The sequence below is a fragment of the Fomitopsis serialis genome (genome assembly GCF_022376445.1).
Source record: "Fomitopsis serialis strain Sig1Antser10 chromosome Unknown B0H18scaffold_87, whole genome shotgun sequence".
Lineage (NCBI taxonomy): Eukaryota > Fungi > Basidiomycota > Agaricomycetes > Polyporales > Fomitopsidaceae > Fomitopsis > Fomitopsis serialis.
Window position 1 is genome coordinate 144103 of NW_025955047.1, and position 21197 is coordinate 165299.

The 21197-nt window shown below is 56.6% G+C and overlaps 5 protein-coding genes across 5 annotated transcripts; 4 read left to right on the forward strand and 1 right to left on the reverse strand.

Moving 5' to 3' along the window:
• Nucleotides 1-3079: 3079 nt before the first annotated feature.
• On the forward strand, nucleotides 3080-4861 carry B0H18DRAFT_1122978 (uncharacterized protein; the record flags this gene model as incomplete). Its single annotated transcript, XM_048034615.1, has 1 exon — nucleotides 3080-4861. The coding sequence occupies one exon, from the start codon at nucleotides 3080-3082 to the stop codon at nucleotides 4859-4861; it is 1782 nt and encodes a 593-aa protein (XP_047889044.1).
• A 231-nt stretch (nucleotides 4862-5092) lies between these two features.
• Nucleotides 5093-7001, forward strand: B0H18DRAFT_937753 (Aldo/keto reductase). The gene is made up of 9 exons (XM_048041824.1): nucleotides 5093-5287; nucleotides 5394-5498; nucleotides 5551-5699; nucleotides 5754-5866; nucleotides 5921-6002; nucleotides 6066-6160; nucleotides 6219-6344; nucleotides 6404-6456; nucleotides 6508-7001. The coding sequence occupies exons 1-9, from the start codon at nucleotides 5257-5259 to the stop codon at nucleotides 6663-6665; spliced, it is 912 nt and encodes a 303-aa protein (XP_047889045.1). The 5' UTR covers nucleotides 5093-5256; the 3' UTR covers nucleotides 6666-7001.
• A 3824-nt stretch (nucleotides 7002-10825) lies between these two features.
• B0H18DRAFT_666134 (uncharacterized protein) lies at nucleotides 10826-11603 on the forward strand. Its single transcript, XM_048039038.1, has 2 exons — nucleotides 10826-10908; nucleotides 10969-11603. The coding sequence occupies exons 1-2, from the start codon at nucleotides 10885-10887 to the stop codon at nucleotides 11443-11445; spliced, it is 501 nt and encodes a 166-aa protein (XP_047889046.1). The 5' UTR covers nucleotides 10826-10884; the 3' UTR covers nucleotides 11446-11603.
• On the forward strand, nucleotides 11604-13183 carry B0H18DRAFT_666135 (uncharacterized protein). The gene is made up of 4 exons (XM_048039039.1): nucleotides 11604-11771; nucleotides 11829-12234; nucleotides 12293-12757; nucleotides 12817-13183. The coding sequence occupies exons 1-3, from the start codon at nucleotides 11761-11763 to the stop codon at nucleotides 12752-12754; spliced, it is 879 nt and encodes a 292-aa protein (XP_047889047.1). The 5' UTR covers nucleotides 11604-11760; the 3' UTR covers nucleotides 12755-12757; nucleotides 12817-13183.
• A 346-nt stretch (nucleotides 13184-13529) lies between these two features.
• On the reverse strand, nucleotides 13530-15373 carry B0H18DRAFT_1030804 (uncharacterized protein). Its single transcript, XM_048030049.1, has 8 exons — nucleotides 15021-15373; nucleotides 14897-14970; nucleotides 14815-14838; nucleotides 14583-14761; nucleotides 14382-14532; nucleotides 13986-14361; nucleotides 13878-13947; nucleotides 13530-13821 (listed from the first exon to the last, which is right to left on the reverse strand). Exons 1-8 carry the CDS (start codon nucleotides 15219-15221, stop codon nucleotides 13580-13582), a joined length of 1317 nt encoding a protein of 438 aa, XP_047889048.1. The 5' UTR covers nucleotides 15222-15373; the 3' UTR covers nucleotides 13530-13579.
• Between the last annotated feature and the right edge of the window lie 5824 nt (nucleotides 15374-21197).

The window sequence follows — 21197 nt, forward strand, 5'->3', positions numbered from 1 at the left end:
CGCGTCACCGTATACCGTGGAATCCGGTGCTTGCCTGCGCCCTCCGAACCCGCGGTGTTGAGAAGGCGCAATCAAACCCGGGCCAGGTGCCGGGACTGGATACTCGTAAAGATCAAACACATTTGCACGAGATCTACCTCCGTAGTCTTTGACAGTGGAAACCACGCGCGATGTTGCATTTCGTGGGGCCAAGGGTAGATCACGTGGCATCAACTCTACGCACATTGGACACATCGCGAGGCGCGTGTAGCAACGGCGAACATGGCAAGTACTGCTGTAGGGATGAGGAGGTGAAGGGGTGAATTGATGGCCATGGACAGGGCAATATACTGCTTAACTTGCCTGATCGTATGTAATCTTGATGAGCAGCGTGCCAGCGTCTACACGCACCGTAAGATTCGACTCCGATTTGATTGCGTCCGAGTATGTTCGTAAAGAAGTCGCCAACAACTGGTGCATCTGCATCAGGGTTCACGTGCCTACGCGGTCTCTTTTCCGGGCCCTTGTTATCGCATTAATCGGTCTCAGCGTAAAGCCGGCGCGGAATATGCAGTCGGCGAGTCAACATAGAATATTGTGTCATACAGCATTGTCACGTACATCTCGACAATGAACGCCCACCGAGTGGTAGATTGTCAACAAAGTATCCACAAATCTCACTTCGCTCTTTGTCAGTCCGATGTCTGTGTATGCTGCGTAATAACAGCGAGCCGCAGCCATGAACTTCGCTGCCAATATGGTTCTCAAACTGACCTAGTCATAAAAAACGCACCGGATCATCGAACACCGCAGGATCCGCTGCTTGTCTGCGCCCTCCAAACTCGCAGAAGGCGCGACCAAGCCCGAGCTGGGTTTTGCGACGAGATTATCACGGTGATCAAAACACTGTGCACGATATCTACACCCGCAGGGCCCTCAACGTCCTCAAGGACCTCAACGGCGGACAACGCACGCGACTTCAAGTTTGCATTTCGCGTGGCTAGAGAGAAATCACGTGCTGTGAGCTCTTGACACGTACAGCAAGGTACAGCATGTCGGTCGCGGTGTACGAGTATATGACGACGCTGGTGCCCATATGGTACTGCTGTACGCAGTGCGCGGACGATGTGAAGGCGAAGGATGAGTTAATGGATTGGGCATTCTGTTATCCCGGTCAGCGTCTCTGTACTGATTGCATGATGCACCCAATTGCGTCCGAGTATGTCCGTGCAGAAGTCGCCAACAAGTCGCTCCGCGTCGTTTCTGCAGTCCTATGTACACGGTCCCTTTCCCGCGATTGGAATAAGCAACAGCACAATTCGCAACAGAAGCCTTCATCAAGCTCATTCATGCAGCTAGTTGTCCTTGGTCTTCGGCGAGCCAATCATTTGAGTTCGTCAGTGCGTTGGCCCGGGGACAGGACCATGACTCACAGGAAATGTTTTCCGTCGGAAGGCGAGCAATGGTGTGAATAAATGCGTAAACTGGTCTTGTACACTGCAAGAAATGTGGCAGGCAGCTGAAGCGCGAAGCTATCGCGATGAAGAGTCGACCACAAGTGACAAGTCAACCAGCAAGAGGAGACTGAGGAGGGCGACGGGAAACACGACTGTCACGTAGTAACTTATCATAACGTCGCCGGTCGACCGTCAAACCTTTCCGTAACGCTTGCGATGAAGGCACGTGACGCAGCGCTGGACGCCCAGGCCCCACAACGCGAATGCGCAGCGGGTGACATCTGCGACTAGCCAATGCGATGGTTTACTTCAACGACTGTGATCTGGCATGCTTTCACCATGACCTTGGTTGCGGCCATGGAACAGACTAAAGTGTTTCATGACAGCAATCAAGTTTGAGTCAGGTTGCGGGGTATGTTGCCACACTTTTCGTACCGTCGTACTAAAAGTTTCACTAGTAAAAGTCACAAATCGATCGAGAGCGACTTTTTTCCTCACGAAGCCATATATGCATGCCTCAGTCTCAATTACGACAGTTTGACAGTACTAGATTCCGCCGATGTTGGTAACGGGTCTCCGAGTCACGCTGGAGTTCACCACTCGCCAGGCGGTCCGTAGTGCTGGATAGCCAATGAAGTCTATCCTCATGGGTACACCTACCGGCCGTACATAGACATTTGGCATGGATTCCATGCTGATTGTAACACGGCCGAGCTGTCGAGTCTCAATTCGAACCTTCACTGTCCATGTCAGCATCATGGTGTCAGCGGGAGCGCGTTACACTGTGTCACATCATTATCTGTGACATAACGTGGTTGGACGCGCCGAGTACGCGCCGGCGTCGTTCACGCGTGAATTCGCAAGTTCAATGTGTGTCCTCCTCTTCCTCTTCGTCGATATCATTGCATGCGCAAGGTTTGCATAGCTCGCCGTCTTCTTTCCTGCGCTCATCCGTCACTTCCCGGGCCTAAGATGCTGAATGATTGCGCCAGCCGTCGTAGACTCAGAGTCCCTACCTTCGCCGCTTGGTCGTAGCGCAAAGCCCCGCACCCGTTGCCCATGATCAAGAGACTCGAGGAGACTTGGCTGGACAGGGAATACAGGGAGTCTTCTTGACATTGGCCATCCGGTGCCATGGAGCACCTCAAGGTGAGTTGAGGTTCAGACAACTAGCTAAGCTGTTTGTATCAACGTAGGCCGGGTGGGGGTAGTTGCGCTCCGCGTTCTCGAACAACCAGTTCTGCCTCGAACATATTCTCGCTTCTCCCCATGTCAGAAGCATATGCGTGCTCACTGTTCTGTAAACGGTTAAGAATGCTACTATGTGATCCATCGCATTGAAGTGCAACGGGGCGTGCGTAGTGACCGCGAACGCTCCAGACCCTTATCCTTGCCGACCACATATAGCTTGCATTTCGATCGCTATTAAGGTATGCAATCACTATGCCTGTGACCCCAGTCTTCCACCTTTTCTGACCTTGTTTCTGCGGCTGACTGTCGTGCGTTGAAGCGAGGCTCGGCTCGTGCATGGCGGCTGACCGGTCCACTTTGAAAGGTATGTACATCATCGACCCGTCGTGCCTGTTCTCTCGCTCCTTCTTCCATTCAGCTTTCACGTAGCTTCTGTTTTGCTTTCCCCTGCTATGACTTCGCCCTCACGGATACCTGCGCCTCGCCGCAGTACAGGAGGGCCTCAGCTCTCGCCTGCACACTGCTCCGCTCCTCCGAGTACACCAAACAAGGAACAATACGCCGCACAAGAAGACCCTTCGCGAAGGATATTTACTGAGGCCGTCAACGGCTGTGTCAGCCCCTCGAAGCTCCCCTCGACAGCTATCAGCTTCCCCTACAAGACCAAGAAGGACACTGCCTTGCCCGCTGGGGTCCCACAACGACCTCCATTCACTCCAAGAGTCGCTTCCGAACCTGACACTGAAAACCAACCGACTCATGACCCTGCCCTCACGCACGCTCGCCGGCAGTCGATCCCCAAGTCTCCCAGGAAGGTCTTCCATTTCTCCACGCATCGCCAAGCTCCGCAGACAGACTCGTCGCCTACCGAGCCAGCACCGCTCGTATCGCTCGTCCCTTCCGTCCACCTCAACGACGCACCCTCTGCCGTGTCAACAGGGCCAGCCAGCTGCGTCCGTAACTCCGCGTCAGTCTGCATCCCTTCTCCGGGGTTAACGGGCCCGTGCCTCCTCGCACCTACGCCATCGTTCGTCGCTGTCCACGCTGGCGACGGGGCGGTTACTCTCCTCGGCGGTGCGAATCCGGACCTGCATACTGCGAAGGAGAGGAAGGGAAGAAAGGGGTGGCTGAGAGCTGCGGCGCATTCGAGCGCGGCGCCGGCAAAGGAATCACTGATGCTCGCGACGCCGTCGTTCATCGCGCTTGGGAACTCAAACTCGATGGCTAGCTTCGCGTCCAAGTATTCGATCTGGCATGGTCGTCGTGGTCAGGACGCGAGGAAGGCAGGCACGAGCAAGGGTGGCGAATCTGGTGTGGCTGCTAGGGTCCTGTCGAGTTCTCGGGAGGCGGCTGTGATCGATGATCCTAGACTTGAAACTCATGAAGGAGACGTCTTCAACCCCGTCATCAAGGTCGTCCCTCAAGAGCCAGAGGAAGAGGATTGCGTCGTCGGGTTGCCGAAGGATATGCTTGATACTCTCAAAGAACTGGAAGCGGTCGCCGAACTGATCAAAGATCTTCCTGTGCCAGCCTCGCCGCAACGCCCTGTTCCCGCGTCATCGATCGAGATGCAGCCTTTGCAGGACACCGGGAAATCCCACACGGTCCAGGACATCGCGGTGCCGAATGCCAGCCCCCATAGCGAACAACGGGATCCTCAAGCGAGTGACGATGCCGCCAACAAATTGCAGTTGATGTCCAAGGCAACTCCTGCTGCATCACCGACGAAGCTGCCGCGCGTCGCCCGCATGCCTCTGGGACGCGCCGTCTCTTCACCCCTCACTCCGGCGAGGTCTCAAATCCCAGCTGCTCCTCGAAGGGCCTTCAGCGATCCAAGCTGCACCCCGAAGACATTGGCGGCTTCTCGTCTACCGTCTGCCAGTGCTACTCCTACCACGCCCAAGACCTCTACGAGACCGACCATGAGGACTCCTGGCGTTTCTGGAACCAGGTCTATTGCCGCTGTTAAGCCGAACGTCCCGAACGCGTCTATTGAGAAGTCCCCTGCTCGCGCCGCTCCGAAGGCTCTAGCTCTTCCTACACCGGTACAGACGCCTAGGACATCCGGCGTCGCACATGGGCCTTCGAAGCTGAGAACTGTCTTCAAGCCACGCGTCTCCGAGCCTGTTCGGCCTGTCACGTCTTCTCTCAGGAAGGTATCCCCCGCGATCCCTGTCTCGAGGATTGCACGGAAGGCGCGGCACTCTGAGGTGGCTCCTCGTACTACCAGCTGATGTGTTGCTCCGGCGGTCTGTCCAATTCGCTTGTTCTGTGTAGACTCCATTGCGATGCGCCTTTTGATCTGTTTTCCTGCTGTATATAGGTCTCTAGGCAGATTTATGCGTGATTCCGCACTCATATTATGTTCAACGTTCTGAACCCCCGTCGCGGTTAGTGACGCGTCTCACGTGACCGCGTCGCGGAAAGGAGCGGCGCGCCGCAGCGCGGCATCATCATGGCGATAAGTTGACCAGCTTGAGCTCATCTTGCAAATTCGCGCCGGTCCGAGTTATATTTGAGCGTAGGAACGTTCCCATGCACCACCCTCGGTGCGACGTCGTCCCTTGTCGGCGCACTCACTCCGTGCCTCCTCCCTCCACCCGCAGTTCTCCTTGCAACGACCTTCAAAATGCCTTGGGACCTTATCAAGCTCAACAACGGTAAGCATGCATCACGTATGTGTAAGGCGTCGAGCTGATTATGAATGCACGCCTCCTCGTCTTGGATTCGAACACTGCGTGCTCTGTGCGATGGTCGCACGGACAGGGACGAGCATCCCTGGCGTCGCATTTGGGACCTGGACGTTGGGCGGCGGACAGCAGTCGACCGATAAGGTCGACCAGGCCATCTCGGTTGGGTTCAGCCACATTGGTGTGTTCTTGTCGTCCTCGGGCCTCGGTCGCCACTTAACGTTGCACGACAGACACGGCGCAGTCGTACAGGAATGAGTACGAGGCCGGCATCGCCATCCACGAGAGCGGGCTTGCGCGCGAGGACCTCTATATCACGACGAAATACTCAGGACTGAACGGGCTGGACATCGAGACCTCCATTCACAACAGCCTGAATAACGTGAGTCATGCGTGGACGTTGTTGCATGGGCGTCTCACGAACGAAGGGAGTTAGCTGGGCGTCGACTACGTGAATCTCTACCTGATCCACCACCCGCGCCTGGCCGTGCCGGACATCCCCACTGCGTGGTCCAAGATGGAGAAATTGCAGACTGACGGACTGGTGAAGTGAGCCCGTTCCATAGGCCGTGCGGGTTGTGTTCATGCTCACTGGCCATCCAGGAGCATCGGCGTTAGCAACTTCAACGTTCTGCAGCTACAGACGCTCCTCGACTCTGCCAAAATCAAGCCTGTCGCTAACCAGGTCAGTTATCTCATTCGCCGGACGCGTTTCTTCGGATTTCTGACTGCAACTCCATTGATCTAGATACTGTTCCATCCCTATGTCCTTGCGTCGCAGGCGCCCATTGTCGAGTTCGGGAAACTCAATGGGATAGTGAGCGAGGCGTACAGCGTGCTGACGTGCGTTCAGCACTGCGAGTGCGATCAACTCCTTCGCTGACTCCATTGCCTTGTGCAGCCCGCTCACTCACCATACTGGCGGCCCGGTAGACAAGCCGCTGAAGGAAATCGCTTCTCGACTCAACGCGGAGTCTGAGCAGGTCCTCCTCGCATGGGCCAAGGCGAAGGGTGTCGTCGTCGTCACGTACGTTCTGTTGTCGCCACACCGTTCCGATCATCCACTGACATTCTCCCCTGCGTTAGCGCTAGTACAAGGAAGGAGCGCCTCGAGGGCTACTTGGCAGCGGGCGATCTCGGTTAGTAGTCAGGTGCTCCATGGAAAGCGTGCTAAAAGCTCTCATTTACAGAGCTGACGAACGAGGACATTGCGGCTATCGATGCAGCGGGTATCGTCGGTGCGCGCCGTATCACCGCACGCACGTACCTCCGGCGCGCAGCTCTCGCGGCTCTGATCGGAGCTGCTGTCCTTGGGGTGTGCAGCTACTCTGGCATAAACGTATTGTGAGATTGCAGAGCGGCTGATGATAGGACTCGTCTTCGGTGTACTGGTTAGTGTCAAATCGTTTGCCTGTGGACTTTGATGTTGTGTTTTCGATTGTATGTATTGATTATAGGGGCTGAAGAAATAGCGGTTACGATCGTACTGCTTACATGTACATAGTCAGGCTTGAGTAGTATGATAGTACTACTGGTGGCTGTGAACGGCCTTGGATGGTGACATCCCGTTACACTTCTACGGCGGCTCTAGTCAGCAAAGAACACTGAGCTGTCAAGGAAATATAACATTTATGGTGTACGTTTGTCACATACATAGCAATAGTACATATGCACTGACCTCCGTTTGGTCGAAGTGAAGGTGGCGGGTCTGGACCTGCCAGTACGTCGTAGTAAGTTGGGCGCTCGCGAGATCAGATCTGAGTCGGTACATACGAGACTGAGCGCTCCGAGTCTGCTCTCTTCGCTCCTCCACTAGCAAGAGCAAGTCTCTGCTTCCTCGACGCACCTTCTGACTGCCTTCGCGAGGAAGCACTTACTACATATGTTCTTCAATCCACATCGACGCGGATTCAGATCTCGATCTCGATGAAAAAATCGGGGTTTGCCGTCAGCCCCCTTTATTGCATTTCTCCAGCATTTCTCTCTTGGACGACGGTCATACGGCCTTCACTTTTTTCTGTCGAAAACAGGACTACGCATTCGTGATGGCAATCTCGCTGACGATGTCATACAGAGCAGCCAAGGCCCACCTATGCTTCGCGTACGGAACGGACGTAGACAAGTACCTCTCGGGGTTCGTGGGGGACGATCTGCGGACGCTCGGGCTTCCGATGCCGCACGAGTGCCTCTTGAAGGCATACCGTACCGGCCGCGTGCGATGCAGGTGGTATGTGGAGGATGGAACTGTACGTCCTCCTTGTGCGGGGTGCGGGTCGTCTGACTCTGAGACATTTGCAGGCATTGCACCGGCAGATATCGCAGGTGTTCTATGACGTGCGAAAGTACCCGTCCCCTCTTATTGATTTACTGATGTAAGCCCAACTGACATTATCGCGCTGCTCATGCCGCTCATGTACACCTTTGTTGCCAGCGTGTGTCTTGAGTTCCAGGAAGGGTATGTTTACGATTCCTCGGTTCGAAACTCAGCACTGACGCTATCACCCGCAGTAACAAGCACAGCGTGTTTGCCTTCCCGCCTGCTACACCCAAATGGAAAGGGAGTAAGGCTTCGAAGTCGTTCGTGCGCGCACCAGTGGCGTCTTCCTCAGGGAAAGCGCCGTCCATGCCGAAATCGACATTCATTGCAAGACATGCGGCTTCGCCTTTCGCCCGATTACCGTCATCGCATCCGAGCACGACGCAGTCGCGTCCATGGTCGTCGCATATGAGAGACCCACCAGGCTCCGCAGCAAGCTCGACTAAGGCATCCAGCTCGGAGTACGCAGCATCAACATCCTCTTATACAATTGAGCTTCCCGCAGCGACAAGCACTCCACCGTCAACCCGGAGATGGGGTCCATCTGCACGGTCACAGGACGACGTTGTCCCCAAGGTGGAGGAAGAGAGCCACGAGGCTATTCTCGGTGGCGCCCTTTCAGATCCGAGGCCACCTCAGGCTACTATCGACTCGCCCCATCGAAGCACCTTCCCATCTCCTGCAACCCCTCGCAACCCCTCCCGCCCCAGCGCTAGCCATGGGTCCTCCCCCACACCCTCTGTCTTCTCGTCAGCGACGACTCGTAGCATCACGACGTCGGACGTGGGGGCTTTGACACGCGAGGTTTGGGACGTGCGTAGGGAGATTGCGGCGTTGCGTGGGAGGGAGGCATCGTTGATGCAGCGACTCGAACGGGCGAAGAACCCGGACCTGCAAGCGGAGCCGCTGAGACGGGAACGGCCTTGGACACCGGAGGCGCATGGGCCACCGTCGGTGGACGGCGAGATCGCAGGTATGTTTTACTTCTCATGAAGACTTGGTCCAGCGCACTCATCTCGGTGAGAAGCTCTCCGCGCTCAGTTGGAGGCAGAAACCGAGGCGCGACATGCAGCGGAGAGGGCGCTGAAAGCTGAGCAGCGGCAGCGCCAGTTCGCGGAGCGCGTCGTGGCGGATGCGCGGCGAGAGTACGCAGTGCCGTTCGTCGTGCCTGCGCTCATGGATGCGCTCATCAAAATCGCGGAACTCAGCGATGGCGTAGTTTCGGTCGGCAGGTAGCACGCAACTCATCGGCAATGCAGTTCAATAGGTACGATGCAATTGGCCTTTTTCTCGGAGAGCGGTCAAGACGAACTCATCTAGCTTTGAGCTGTGTCTGTTCGTTCATCTGCTATTGATCATAACTTCATCACATGAAGACCGCCGCCTCTTGCACGCTGACGCGGCTTGTATTTCAGGTGGAAGGGCACGTCCAACCGAGTTACTGTATGCGCACGGTGACGCCGGTCAAAGGGATAGGTTTACATGTCTTCAATGCCTTCTACAGCAACGGTACGCAACCGTTTACGTAAACTCTAAGTTCCGTTTATCGATGCTGACCCAGAATAGAGGTACATCGTTGGGCAGTGTAAGATCATATGTACTGTTGTATTCAGATTATAAGCTGTGGTACCGCCTCATGCCGTCCGATTGGTCGTGTCCTCAACTTCGGGCAGGGTGACACTCTAAGGGCAGTGCTTGATAGCTGCACGGTCCGAAGTAGATGCATGTTATCCGGAAGTTGAGTACGTTCTCATCGAGGAGAAAGCTGACTGTCAATGATCAGATGGTGCATGCTGAGGCACGCGCGTGTCGACGTCAGCATCCACTTCATGTGCCTGACATCTCGTCCTGCCACCAGCATGCGAAATCTGCCTTCCCAGCGTCCACCGGCGTATCGCCCATTCACCTCTCGTGTGAAGGCCTGTGTGCGCGTGTGCGCGATTCACAAACCTTGCGCCTTGCTCTAGGGCGTCTTCGTGCCGGTACGTACATCGGGGCAGCATTTCAGATCGGGACTGATACCGTGACGCAGGTTGCTCCTGAGGGTTGTGGTATAGAACAACGTCTCAGTAACGCGATGCAGAAGGCGCCTAAGGACAGCAGCGGGGATATCCTGCCCTCAGTATTATCGCTGACTTCGCTGAGGCCGTGTTTATACACCCGATGTGCGAGTGTGCCTGGCTATCCTCGAGATGACCGCTGGAATGCACCGGGCGACGCATGTAGCTACGCATCGCCTGGCCAGGGCGCGGTTCAGGACGTCAGACCCCAGTTTCCACGCAGCAACCAGAATGTGATGGCGCTTCTCGAACGGGTGGTACAAAGAGCGCGGTAAGCTTTTCTTCCTCTGAGTAGTGCCGCTCTAACGTGTATTGTGGTATAGACGTCCTGGGCTTGGGTCGTTGAGCACCAGAGCAGGAATCTTGCAATGTAACTACGACCTGAATGAACCGAGGGAGGTGCGTCACGTCTGTTTCGTGTCGCGGCGGTAACGGCGTCGACTCGGACGCCGGTACTGATACGCCGTCTCCCAATGATCCCTAGGTATTAGAAGGAGTGTCCGAACTCGTGGCTCATCCAGGCCAAATTTCTCGCATGGCGACGTCATGCAATGACAACTTCAAGCCCTGAACACATTGTGCCAGAGGATATTGTTCGTAGCCCAGAATTGTGAGTGCGATTCCCTTGAGTGACATACAATTTGTTTAAACATGGCTATCGCGGCTCCGGAGCGCTTAAAGGTCATCGTTCTCGACGGAACTGAGATATGTATGAAGGCCTGGCTTGATGTCGGCCGTCTTGCGACGGACACGGAGCCAAACTCCGTGGTATCTGAATGGATGGTCGCAATGTCATTCCTCAGCGATTGTGGCGATTTTGCCTTGTACTCTACGGGCCAAACTACGACGGTCGGTTATACCAACGGCAGGCGCTTGCGTGTTTACGACCTCTGCGGACAAGGTACGGAACAACTCGTTAGAAGCTCCATACACATACCGGTGGCATGTGTTAGAAGGCACAGCTATGTGGTGCCGCACTACTGGCGATGCTCCGAAATGAGCAAGCCACCAGTAACCGGCGGTTAAATAAACTTGGGCTGTGCATCGCCCTGCATTGCCTCGCAGATGTCTCCCCTAGGATACGCCGCATCGATCTCCTCAAAAGACATGCCTCTACTTCCCAGGGTGAGTTTCTCTCCGTCACTGTCCACCTCGTCTAGCGAACCTCCTCCACAGCTCCCTTTCCGACGATGTCAGGACCCTCATTACCAATAGTACGTCCATCATTCGCCCCGGCGCATTGCTTGACCCGGGCTGACGTGTGCGCGTACCAGGACTCTCGAGGTTCACAAACGAGGCATCATCGTCAACACGCTCCTGTTATACCGTCAACGCCTTTTCGTCTCCTTCCGATCGAGTTGTTCGAGGAAATCATTGCTTGGGTGCCATACTCCACGCTGCCCGCCGTCATCTCAGTCTGCCGTGCATGGCATGGCATGACCATCAACCTCCTTTACTCCACCGTCGAGCTCTGCAGCCGCGAGAGCTTCACCATGTTGGCAGAGCAATTGCACACGTCTGCACGTGTCAAGTGTCGCCTCGCAACCACATGCCGTCTGGTCGTCTCTGATCGCGCCTTTCCCAAAACGCCTTCGGAAGCAAACCGAGATGCTTGTAACCACTTCCTCCACGCACTACCACCCGTCTTCTGTACTGCGATGACTGGTCTGCAGACTTTGCAGATTGACGGGGCCTACGTCTTGCTATGCCGTCGTTGTTCTTCATCACCCTTCCCATGTTCAAGACAGTGAAGTCACTGCACTTGTCTGCCTTCCATTTGCACAATATCTCCGAGCTACGGCGTATCATCTGCGCCTTTCCTCAGCTCGAAGATCTTATTTTACGCGGCGGTCGATTTGCTCAACTGCGCTACGCGAGCGACGCGGACATCAAGCAACATCATCTAATGTCAATCCCTCAACTTCGGCATCTCATCATCGAATCGGATTTCTGTGAAGATTCATTCATCGTCGTCGTCGACTGGCTCGTGCGCTCGTGCGTCTGTTCTGGTCTGCGCGAACTGACGATCCGGCATCGTGACGCACCCCCTGATCGGTACGTCCGTCATGGTTTTTTGGTAGCGTCTTTGTTGTCACAGTGTATGTCTTGTGCTCCGCTCTGATCCCGTTCGCAGGTGCAGGTGGGCCAACTGCGATGCACCCCTCGACGACCAGAGTGCCGCAGGGATCAAGCGACACCTTCAGCAAGACCATGCCGCAGACATGCCTCCATGTAACAACTCTGGACAGTCGCTGGGCCATAGTCACACGATGTGCCGCTGGAGCGACCACCAGAACTCAACGACCTGTGGGAAACAGACCCAGAGCGCTCATCAATACGCGCGGCATGTCGCTGCAGTCCATCTCCGCTATTACCAATGTGCCTGCAAGCGGTGCGGCAACCTCCTCTATTGGCGGGATGCCTTGAGACGTCACCAAGTGGGGAACTATTGCAGACATTGTGAGGACCCTAAGGCGCGCAGCGAGGGGGTGGACCATTTGCTTAGGGCAGCTGGCCCATCTCTTACTTGCGCTCGCAGCGTAGGTCAAGCCATCTTCTCCTGGCTTGAATTACGCAGCTGATACTAGCACATGATAGGTCGGAACAAGTGTGTTAACGTCCTTTGAGCACAACACAGCGTTGCGATCCTTCTACGTCGATATCAATGCCGATGATGTCCGAGAATATCAGTTTCGGGAGGGCTGCCTACGGTGGGTCGCGGAAGACTTATGCACCACTCTATCGACTGTGCGGGGTCAATCGCTAGAGCAAATCACGCTCAGTGGCTGTGTCGAAGTCGCGGGGGACTGCGACAACGGATACCACCAAGCTATAGAGGAGCTTGACTTGGAAGAACTACACAGTGTCATGACTCGACCCTGCTTCAATGCGCTACTCAAAGTCAAGGTACAATGGAATATAAAGGTCATTCCAGACAGCTTGTGTGCCTCGGCGCCGACGGTGGACGGCATTGCCCAAGAGTTTGCCACTCACTCCCGGAGGTTCTTCAGACCATGGGATGAACGTGGTATAGTATGTCTCCTACATTTCTGGGAATGAGACGTGAGTTAGTGTTCACATCCGAGGCAGAAGTCATGTCTCATTTCGATGGTGATTGACAGGAGAACTACTCAAATATATGGGACCGCAAGCGAGACATCCAATATGACCTCGCGTCCTCGTCGTATGAGAGAACATGACCTACCAGAAACATCAGCAGGAGGCAGGAGCCGAACGCGTCGCGCATGGGCAGAGGCAGTTGCAAATCGTTGACATCAGGAGGTGACTCGGGTGACGTGGCTACACAGGCATCTATTATGTATGAGGCTGGTCGAACATCGTTTGTTCCGACACGTATAGTCAGAACGACACAACACGCAGTGTCAACGTGTGACGCGCTCGCACAGTCAAACCTGAAGCCTGAGACTCGGGAGCCACCGGCCATGTCACGCCCAGGCTGGCTGAGGGCATCGTGCCACCGTAAGCAGAACCCACGATGAGCCGATCCGCGAGGATGGCTGTCACGTCGACGCTGCAAACCTTAGGTTTGGGAGAGAAGAAGGCCCGCGAACTCTGCGCCTCCCAGATGTACCTAAGAACCATTCTGCTTAGCATCGCAGACCAGTGCAAGTAGACAGGTGTGCACCATTGCGGTGGAAGTATGCAGGATGCACCACTTGACGACGATTCCCTTGATCATCTCGCCGCATGATATGCATGTGTGTGCCTACCGCGTGTACCACTATCGCGCTTTCCACCTGTATGCTGCGCTGTGTGAGTATATCATCGCCGAACACGGGCCATGAAGACGATAGCATGTATGAAGATGACGCACGATGCTGCATAATTTCATCTCAATCAACCATCATTACTCGTGAATCATCCTCATTGCATTGTTTTAGCGACGACGTTACCTACTACACTGGCCCCGAAAAGTGCACTGTCACTGAGCTCCGCTATCTGGATGAGCGCATCCATAAGCGCAGGGACGACGAACGGCGTCGCGCACTCCCGCCGCGCATCTGCCACGACGCGCTCTGCGAACTCCCGCTGCCGCCGCTCTGCATACAGCGACGCCTCTGCCACGCGCCGTGCATCGGTCTCCGCCCTCAGCTCTGCACGGAGTGCTTCACGCGAGGAACATAAGCAAGCTGAGCCCCAACGTCGCGGATGTAAGACACACCTTCCACCTCATCCTTCCCCTCCGAACGTCCCTCAGACGTCCATGGCCGCTCCCGCGCACGCAGAGGCACCTCTCCCGGCGCGCGTTTCCCTGCTCCAGCCGCTGCACCAGCGCCGCTTCCCGCGCACGCAGCGCCGCCATCTCCCGACGCACGTCCCACACCTCGCGCATCAGCGTACCCACGTCCGACGCCGTCGTGCTGATGCTGGACATGCTCGTCGCCGAGCTCCTGGCCGAGAACATCGACGACGCAGAGGACCCGTGGCTCGCGCGCGAGGGCGACGGACTTGAGCGGGAGCTCTTCGCAAACGCGTACGAGGCGCTGGGAGGAGGGAAGAGGCCGCGTCGAGGAGACTCCTGCGACGGTCGCTTCAGGGCTGGAGGACTGCTGTGCAGGATAGCGTCGTGGCTCTCCTCCTCGACCTTGGGGACTACGAAGCCTTGTGGCCGTGCGGACGTTGTCCCGTTAGCGGTGGCCGCAGCTCTGTAGTTTTCGAAGGGGACGCGAACCCCACGCCGGATGCTGGGGCACTGAACGCTGCGGTACCCGGACGCAGGCCTGTCGACGAAGGTGTTTCCTTGGGAGCGGCGGAACGTTCATCTGTGGAGCTGTCAGCCTCGCCGTGGAACCTGGAAACGAAGTGATTTGTGTGGTCTTGACCGGTGCTCAGCTACAGGCATTCCGAGAATAGGCACGGAACCTACACTGGTGTGACGGTGCCATTGGTCGCGCCAGCGGCGAACTCGCATGTCTCGCGAGGAGCGTCGACTTGGGCGCGGTGGGGGCCTTGCCGGGGCCTGGGGCAGGCACATCGCGTGTGTGCGCAGATGCCTTTTTCTGTCTTTTATAAGCGAAGGGCGCGGAGGCGACCGTCCGCGATCCGCTAGCAGACCAGCCATGAGCGACGCGCCTCGTACACGCGACGTCCCGACCCACCCGTCATGTAGTTCGATCCTCCCACTGACGAAGGGGACGGTGTGAAGCGTAGGATGCTGTGATGTAGCGTACGACAGCTCACATGAACAGATCCGGAAACGACCTCGTGGATCTGCGAATGTCTTGGAAGGCAGCGATGAGCTGCCGGTGCAACGACTGTGGGTCTGATCAGAGTCGGAGACATACCTAGAGCGAAACAAACACACGCTGCCATCCGCCGCGTCCCAATTGCACAGGACAAATCCTGTGCGCCACGACTTGAAGACACATTCGTGTGGCATCGGCAGCCCCAACGTCCGCAAGTCGTCTCCAAGGAAGCCCGCTAGGTACCGTTCCGCGTCCTCTTGGTATATATTGAACAGACGAGCCTTGTCCGCTCTATACTGAATGAGCATCGTGACCGCCATCGCGAGTGCAGGTATCAGTGGAATCGAGGAGGAAGGAGGAGCAGGAAGAGCGGGAAGAGCAGGAAGAGGACAACCCCTTGCAAGAGGATGTAAGTTGGATGTAAGTTGCGCATTAGGCCACGGCAAATCCGCGATCGAGATTGAAATAAAATTAATGCGCATGCCCGTGCCACGGATACTCTGTCGTCGATATCCGGAGGCACGGTGCACGAAGGTTGAAGGGATTGTCTACGTCTGCCTGGGGAGACTACCTCTGTCAAGCTCTGCGAACTACCCAAGAGTCAGGACCCTCGAGCTCGTTCACCGGACGGCCCAGGTATGGAACAGAAGCGGTATGTATCGTGTCACGGGCGACTCCCCACTAGTGGCGACGCACCTTGGGCGACCTCTGTTAGCTCTGCACGACGCCCAGAGGGGGTCAGATCCAGACGTTCGCATGACGATGTCACGACACACCGGGAGAGCCACCAGGATCGAGTTGCTCGCGATTGGCGATCTGCGGTCTCGCCCCGCGTCGAGCGCCGGTTGCGCATCGCCCATGACGCGTCTCTGACAGGTCTCTGACGCATGTCGTCGCCGCTGCTCTCTCTGTCCGCGACTCGTCTTGTCGACTCGTCCAGCCAGCAATATCCGTCCACGACCGCCATCCGCTCTCCGCGTGAGCACCCCGCCCTTCCGATGCGCCGAGGCTTCTGCGTGCCTCGCAACACGACCCCGGTGCCCGACACAGGCACGACCCGCGCACAGTACTAGTATCGCGCCTGGTATGTATGCGTGTCCGCCTTCCCTCACTGTACTAACGAGTGTCCCAAGGACGCTCAGAGCGCTGCGCCCCGCCCCTGTCCAAGACCCGTTCTCCGTCCATTCGCCCTCCACACACCCGCCCGCCCACCATCCCTCCCACGCGTCGACTGCGCTACCCGACGTACTTCCCGTGTCCCGCGGTCGGCCGTCGCAAGCCAACGATCTGCTGCATACAACGCGAAGACATGAAGAAACGGGTACGCGTCAGCGACACCGAACACGCTAATACGGGAGTGCGTACCGGACCCTCTGGTCTACACAGATGGCTGTCCGTGCTGGCGTCCGCACCGGTACGTGTCACTGTGGACGCTGCGCATCCCGCGCGCTGTCGCGTTCTGCGTGGCAGGACCACGTCAGCCGCCTGGAGCGACGCAAACTAACTGACGTACCGGTGGCGATGTGCAGCCCGCGAGACAGGCAGGTGCGTTAGACCGTTCTGCGTGGCGACGTATGTGAGTGACACTTGCAGGGCAGCAGGTCATGAGTCACGTACCACAGCGAGCTCAAGTTGTGGATGCCGAGAGCCGTGCTTGAGGCTGACGTCTGCATAGTCGAGGGCCGCTCGATGCGAGACATCGGGAGCCGCGGATGATCAGACAGAGGGCGGACGTCGTGACCTATGGACGGCAGACCAAACGCTCATGCATCACGGCTCGGCGCGTGCGACGCAAGACCTCATGTGGGGAAGCAGCTTGCACGGTCGGTGAGGGCCGTGCGGGAGGGGACGGTGAGCGCGTGAGGGGACGTGCCAGAGACTGAGCAGCCCTGGACCAGCCTGCACACAGTGCACGCCCGGGCAAGGGGCAACCGGCGTGGCAAACTCCGCGTCCACGTCTGCTCGCACGGTGGTCGCGGCTCACGAGCGCGGACCAGGACGGCCGTTGGATACGTATGGGTGCGCGCAGCCGCTTGTTCGCTAACACAGCCGGTCGCGAGGCGTCGGTCGCACAGAAGGCGTGACGGCGGTGTGTTTGCGGACGGGACTCATAGAGCGCAGGCAGAGGCAAGTGGCTAGCGCGCAGATGCGTGCTGACCGTCACGACCACAGGGCTTCGCTTGCCGACTCAAGGACGTCTACGGACCGAGGGCGAGTCCGTGACGATACGGGGATGGGCCGCAGGTGCTCTCATGACACACAATTGCACGAAGGTACGTGCGCTGTTGCATCCGCTTGCCATCGAGTGACATGGACATCGACGTGCGGCCGCCTCCTCGCTTACGCTTACGCGGGGCGCGGACGTTGCTATACCGACCCAGTGCTCGCACAACGAACACACGTCCGGTCCCCACGCCGGGACAGTACGGCACCCGAGATTACGGCACCCGAGACCGATCTCCTCGCCGTCACCGGACGTTGAGGGCTCCATGTGCCGAGTGAGTGCACAGGACGAGGTCGGTTCTCAAGGAGACGAGCCAGTCTGCCGTCCACCGAGCCAGGCGAGCAACTTCCACCCACCGGGAGCTCACGGGGCACGCATGGCTGGGACGGGCGAGGCCCGACATGGACATGCCGGTCTGCCCTGTGTTACGCAACGACCGCGGGCGGGACAGGCCGAGCATGACGGCCCGGGGTTTGCTCTGTCCGCTGTCCGGAGCGTCGCCGTGCGCAGCGCGCTGTCAGCTCTGCTTCAACAGTAAGCCGGTGACGACGCGCCTGTGCACGCCGCCGGCTGAGTGTGGTCTGTCGACGTGGACTACTGCTACTGCTATGTAGATGGACGTATCCCCCGGACGAATATATCTGTTGAGTGCAGATGTGAGTGGTAGCGGACGTGACGAAGCTGAAGAACTCGCTGCGAGCAGAGTCGAACGCGGGACGGACTCTGACGGGCAGGACGTTAGGGACGCAGGCATATGACAACAGTGGAACGCATGGACGTACCTTCCAAGTCCGCCGTTTGAGACTGGCTAGTGTTCTGTCGAGAGCTGGGAGGGCATGGTGAGTCGTCGGAATCGCGCATGCCTTACTTCTGATGTGACGCACCTAGCCAGCTTGTACTTGGTTCGACGGATACTCGTCAGTGACCAGTCGGTGGATGCCAATGAGTGATAGCGTACCTAACGAGTCGGTGGTCTCCGGACTCTGGCAGGGCTGTAGTTCGACAGGATCACGTATGCCGTGCGATCATCCTGGTGAGAGGTTCATTGAGCTACATAGACCACGGTGGACGAATGGCACTGACTTACTATCCCGTTGACAGGATGCCTCCTTGGTTCGAATGCAAGTCTGGTGCAGGAATCGTTAGCGCAGCCCGAGACTCGAGGACACTGGCGACCGCCTACAGCGGTCCTGCTGCCTGACGATCGACTTCTGCGTAGCGACCGTGCCCATCCCGGGCCGAGCCCATCGTGCAGCTCAGCCCATCTCACGATAGCCGATTGGTTCATCGGACCCCGCCGAGTCGCAATTCAAAGGCACGGCGCTCCGGACGCAGCAAGACATCATCAAGATGTTGCAAATTGCACAGTAGTGCCACGTCCGAGATTCCCGTTCGGTGCGCTTCCGAATGTCGTCAGCTGCAAGCCCACGGCAGACGACGAGTCGCGTATTCGATACAACACGACGACCAGTGGACAGCGGCATCGTCTACTACCCGCAACACGACTGGACCGACGACACTGCGCATGATTTTTGCAGACCAGTCCTGCATGCGTCTGGCGGTCTCTGGCAGCGGCGCGTCCCCATGTATCAATCAAGGGACAGGCACATGAGGCCCAGAACACCGACCTCCGATCGTGTGCAACGAGCCACACCAGTACCGCAACGCTGGTCCGGGCTCTCGCACACGTCACGGCGATCGGGATGACCGGTAGTCTCGGATGCCCTGTCTCCTCTAGCGAAGGATACACCCACTACGTACGGTAAGTACTGGTGTATAGTATGGTGTATTGTGCGTGAAGCACGTATATTCCAATTCGTATTGAAGAGACCGTCAGCTTGTCGATTGACCGAGTTGGCAAGAGAAGTGGCGACGTACCAGTTCGTCTTACGTGGGGTAAGTAGCATTGTTATTGGGAATGGAAGAGCGGAATCAGGATTAGAGAACAAATCCACAGCCCGAGAACAACGTACCGCACGTGAATATCAGGTAGGCAGGCTGCGGAGTACGCGGAGGACACCGTGACTGCGCGCACACGACCTCGGTAACAACGGAATACGGGTGTACCTTACGGGTCCGCCGTTTGACACCGGCTATCGCGTCGAGCTGGACAGGCATTGGTTAGTCGTCGGGATCGTGCATACTCTGCTTCTGATATGACACACCCAGTCAGCTTGCCTCCGGTTCGACGGATATCCGATAGTAACGAGTTGGTGGTTTCTCGACTCGAATCGGGCTGCGTTTCTATGACATTGTGTTCGCCGTGCGATCAACAGACTGGTGTGCCAGTGAGAGGTTCAGATTGAGTTCGACGACAAAGAGTGAACGACGATGACTTACAGTTGCATTGATGGGATGTTCGTAGTCGACACCTTCATGATTAGCAACGGAATCGAATGTCAGCCTTAGCCTGGCGATCTGAGCAATTGTAGTTTAGTATCGGGATCACATGTATCTGTTCAGAACATAAGAAACTCACCGAACTGTATGATCAGTAGTGGCCAATAATTGTGACGGAAGTGTACACTTACGCCACGAGCACCTGACAGTGATGCAAGATTCATCGCTCTGATTATAGCGTTACCGTGCTCTACAGGGCAGTTTCAGTGAATGTGTTAGTTGACTTTCGCGGACAGAATAACCCACCGTTCCGCGAAGCACCTGGCTGCTATCCGGGGCTGGCAAAAACTATCAGAACTCGTGTACGTCAATTCACTCCCAGAAGCAGAGTCAACACTGTCGTGCACTTACCTTCCGGGAGCGCAGCAATTGCCTGTCAAAGCGTCAGAGCATTGAATAGGAGTGGATCAAAGCAATAGACGACTGTTGGTCGAGTTGCTGCGAGGGATGGGGTCTACGCCACAAGTGGCCTGTCTTATATACCCTGGATAGAGACCAAGCCGCGCGTGCGATGGTCCGTGCGCGTGAGTCAACCTTCCGGTGATGTGCTGTCATCCCGACTCCCATCAAATTGCTACCGCTTAACGATCCGCCGCTTCCCACTCGTCGTGTCCAATAGCAATGAAGGCGGGCTGCACTTACCGGGTACAGTGGTAAGCCATTTCCGAATCACCGGGAGAATTCCCGTCTTCCCAGGTTGCGAGGTTCCTGCTTGACACATGTTTGCTATGATTGGCGCTTGTACAGCGAAACCGGTGATGCGATATTCTCTCGCAGCTGCGATCCGTAAGTGTCTTCGTGGCGAGCTCCCAGCACTGGCAGGGTCATCTCATCGGGAGAATTGACACTGCACGCGGGCGAGAATTCATTTGAGAAAGATATGCAAAAGAGGTATCACATATCCTAGAGAACTTTTATGTACCACCAGGTGAGGACAAGTCATAGGATGAGAAGGAGAGCCAAACATGAACGGGCGTAAAACAGGCGCCCACAGCCACAGCGGTTGAGAGCCTCGTGTCTTCAGATCGTGCTCGAGCGATCTCAATCCCTTGGGCCTTCAAGCACCGGCGGCTCTTGCCCCGCCTCTGTGACCGTTGTCCATGCTTCTCACAACACACACTAAGAAATCTACAAGTGCAGGAACTGGGACTCATCTGCGGCTGTCCTTGGGCACTCAAGCACCAACAATAACCTTCCACTACCACTCGACTCAATCGCGACGACTCCGAGTTAGCGCTGACGCCTGCTACACTCGCAAACAATGACGGCGGTGTCTGAATGGTAAGGTCGTGGTCAGATCAGCATGCATTGCTGGTCAGCTAGGCGAGGACATTGGAGTAAGTACCGTGTTGCCGGTGCCTTCGTGACAAATACTCTAGACTCTAGAACATCCGGTAGGGTCCGAGTCGGGCAACCGTCGAGAGCACAAGAGCCAGGATCAACTTGTGCACTCGTGTGTTCGGCGGTATCCAAGGCGGGTAATCTTGTACATCAATCAAAGACCGGTGTCACACCTTGGGCAAGCCCGAGGAGATGTTACCTAGTAAAGTACTCAGTGACGAAGCTCCCTCAGGATGCTGTCTCATACAAACTGGCACTTGTTCTGTCAGTGTGACACGATGGTCAACGGGGCTACTATCCTAACTGAGGCTTCAGGAAATGAGTTCAGGGA

Bases quoted from the DNA above. Each gene is read 5' to 3' on its own strand.
- B0H18DRAFT_937753 (XM_048041824.1), top strand. From the start codon at position 5,257: ATGCCTTGGGACCTTATCAAGCTCAACAACG. The intron at 5,700-5,753 runs GTGAGTCATGCG...GAAGGGAGTTAG, and splicing joins TTCACAACAGCCTGAATAAC to CTGGGCGTCGACTACGTGAA. The intron at 6,457-6,507 runs GTTAGTAGTCAG...TCTCATTTACAG, and splicing joins CTTGGCAGCGGGCGATCTCG to AGCTGACGAACGAGGACATT.
- B0H18DRAFT_666134 (XM_048039038.1), top strand. From the start codon at position 10,885: ATGTCAGGACCCTCATTACCAATA. The intron at 10,909-10,968 runs GTACGTCCATCA...TGCGCGTACCAG, and splicing joins CAGGACCCTCATTACCAATA to GACTCTCGAGGTTCACAAAC.
- B0H18DRAFT_666135 (XM_048039039.1), top strand. The intron at 12,235-12,292 runs GTAGGTCAAGCC...AGCACATGATAG, and splicing joins CTCTTACTTGCGCTCGCAGC to GTCGGAACAAGTGTGTTAAC.
- B0H18DRAFT_1030804 (XM_048030049.1), bottom strand. From the start codon at position 15,221: ATGGCGGTCACGATGCTCATTCAGTATAGAGCGGACAAGGCTCGTCTG. The intron at 14,762-14,814 runs GTGGGTCGGGAC...CTGGTCTGCTAG, and splicing joins AGGATCGAACTACATGACGG to CGGATCGCGGACGGTCGCCT. The intron at 13,948-13,985 runs GTGCAGCGGCTG...GCGCCGGGAGAG, and splicing joins GTGCGCGGGAAGCGGCGCTG to GTGCCTCTGCGTGCGCGGGA.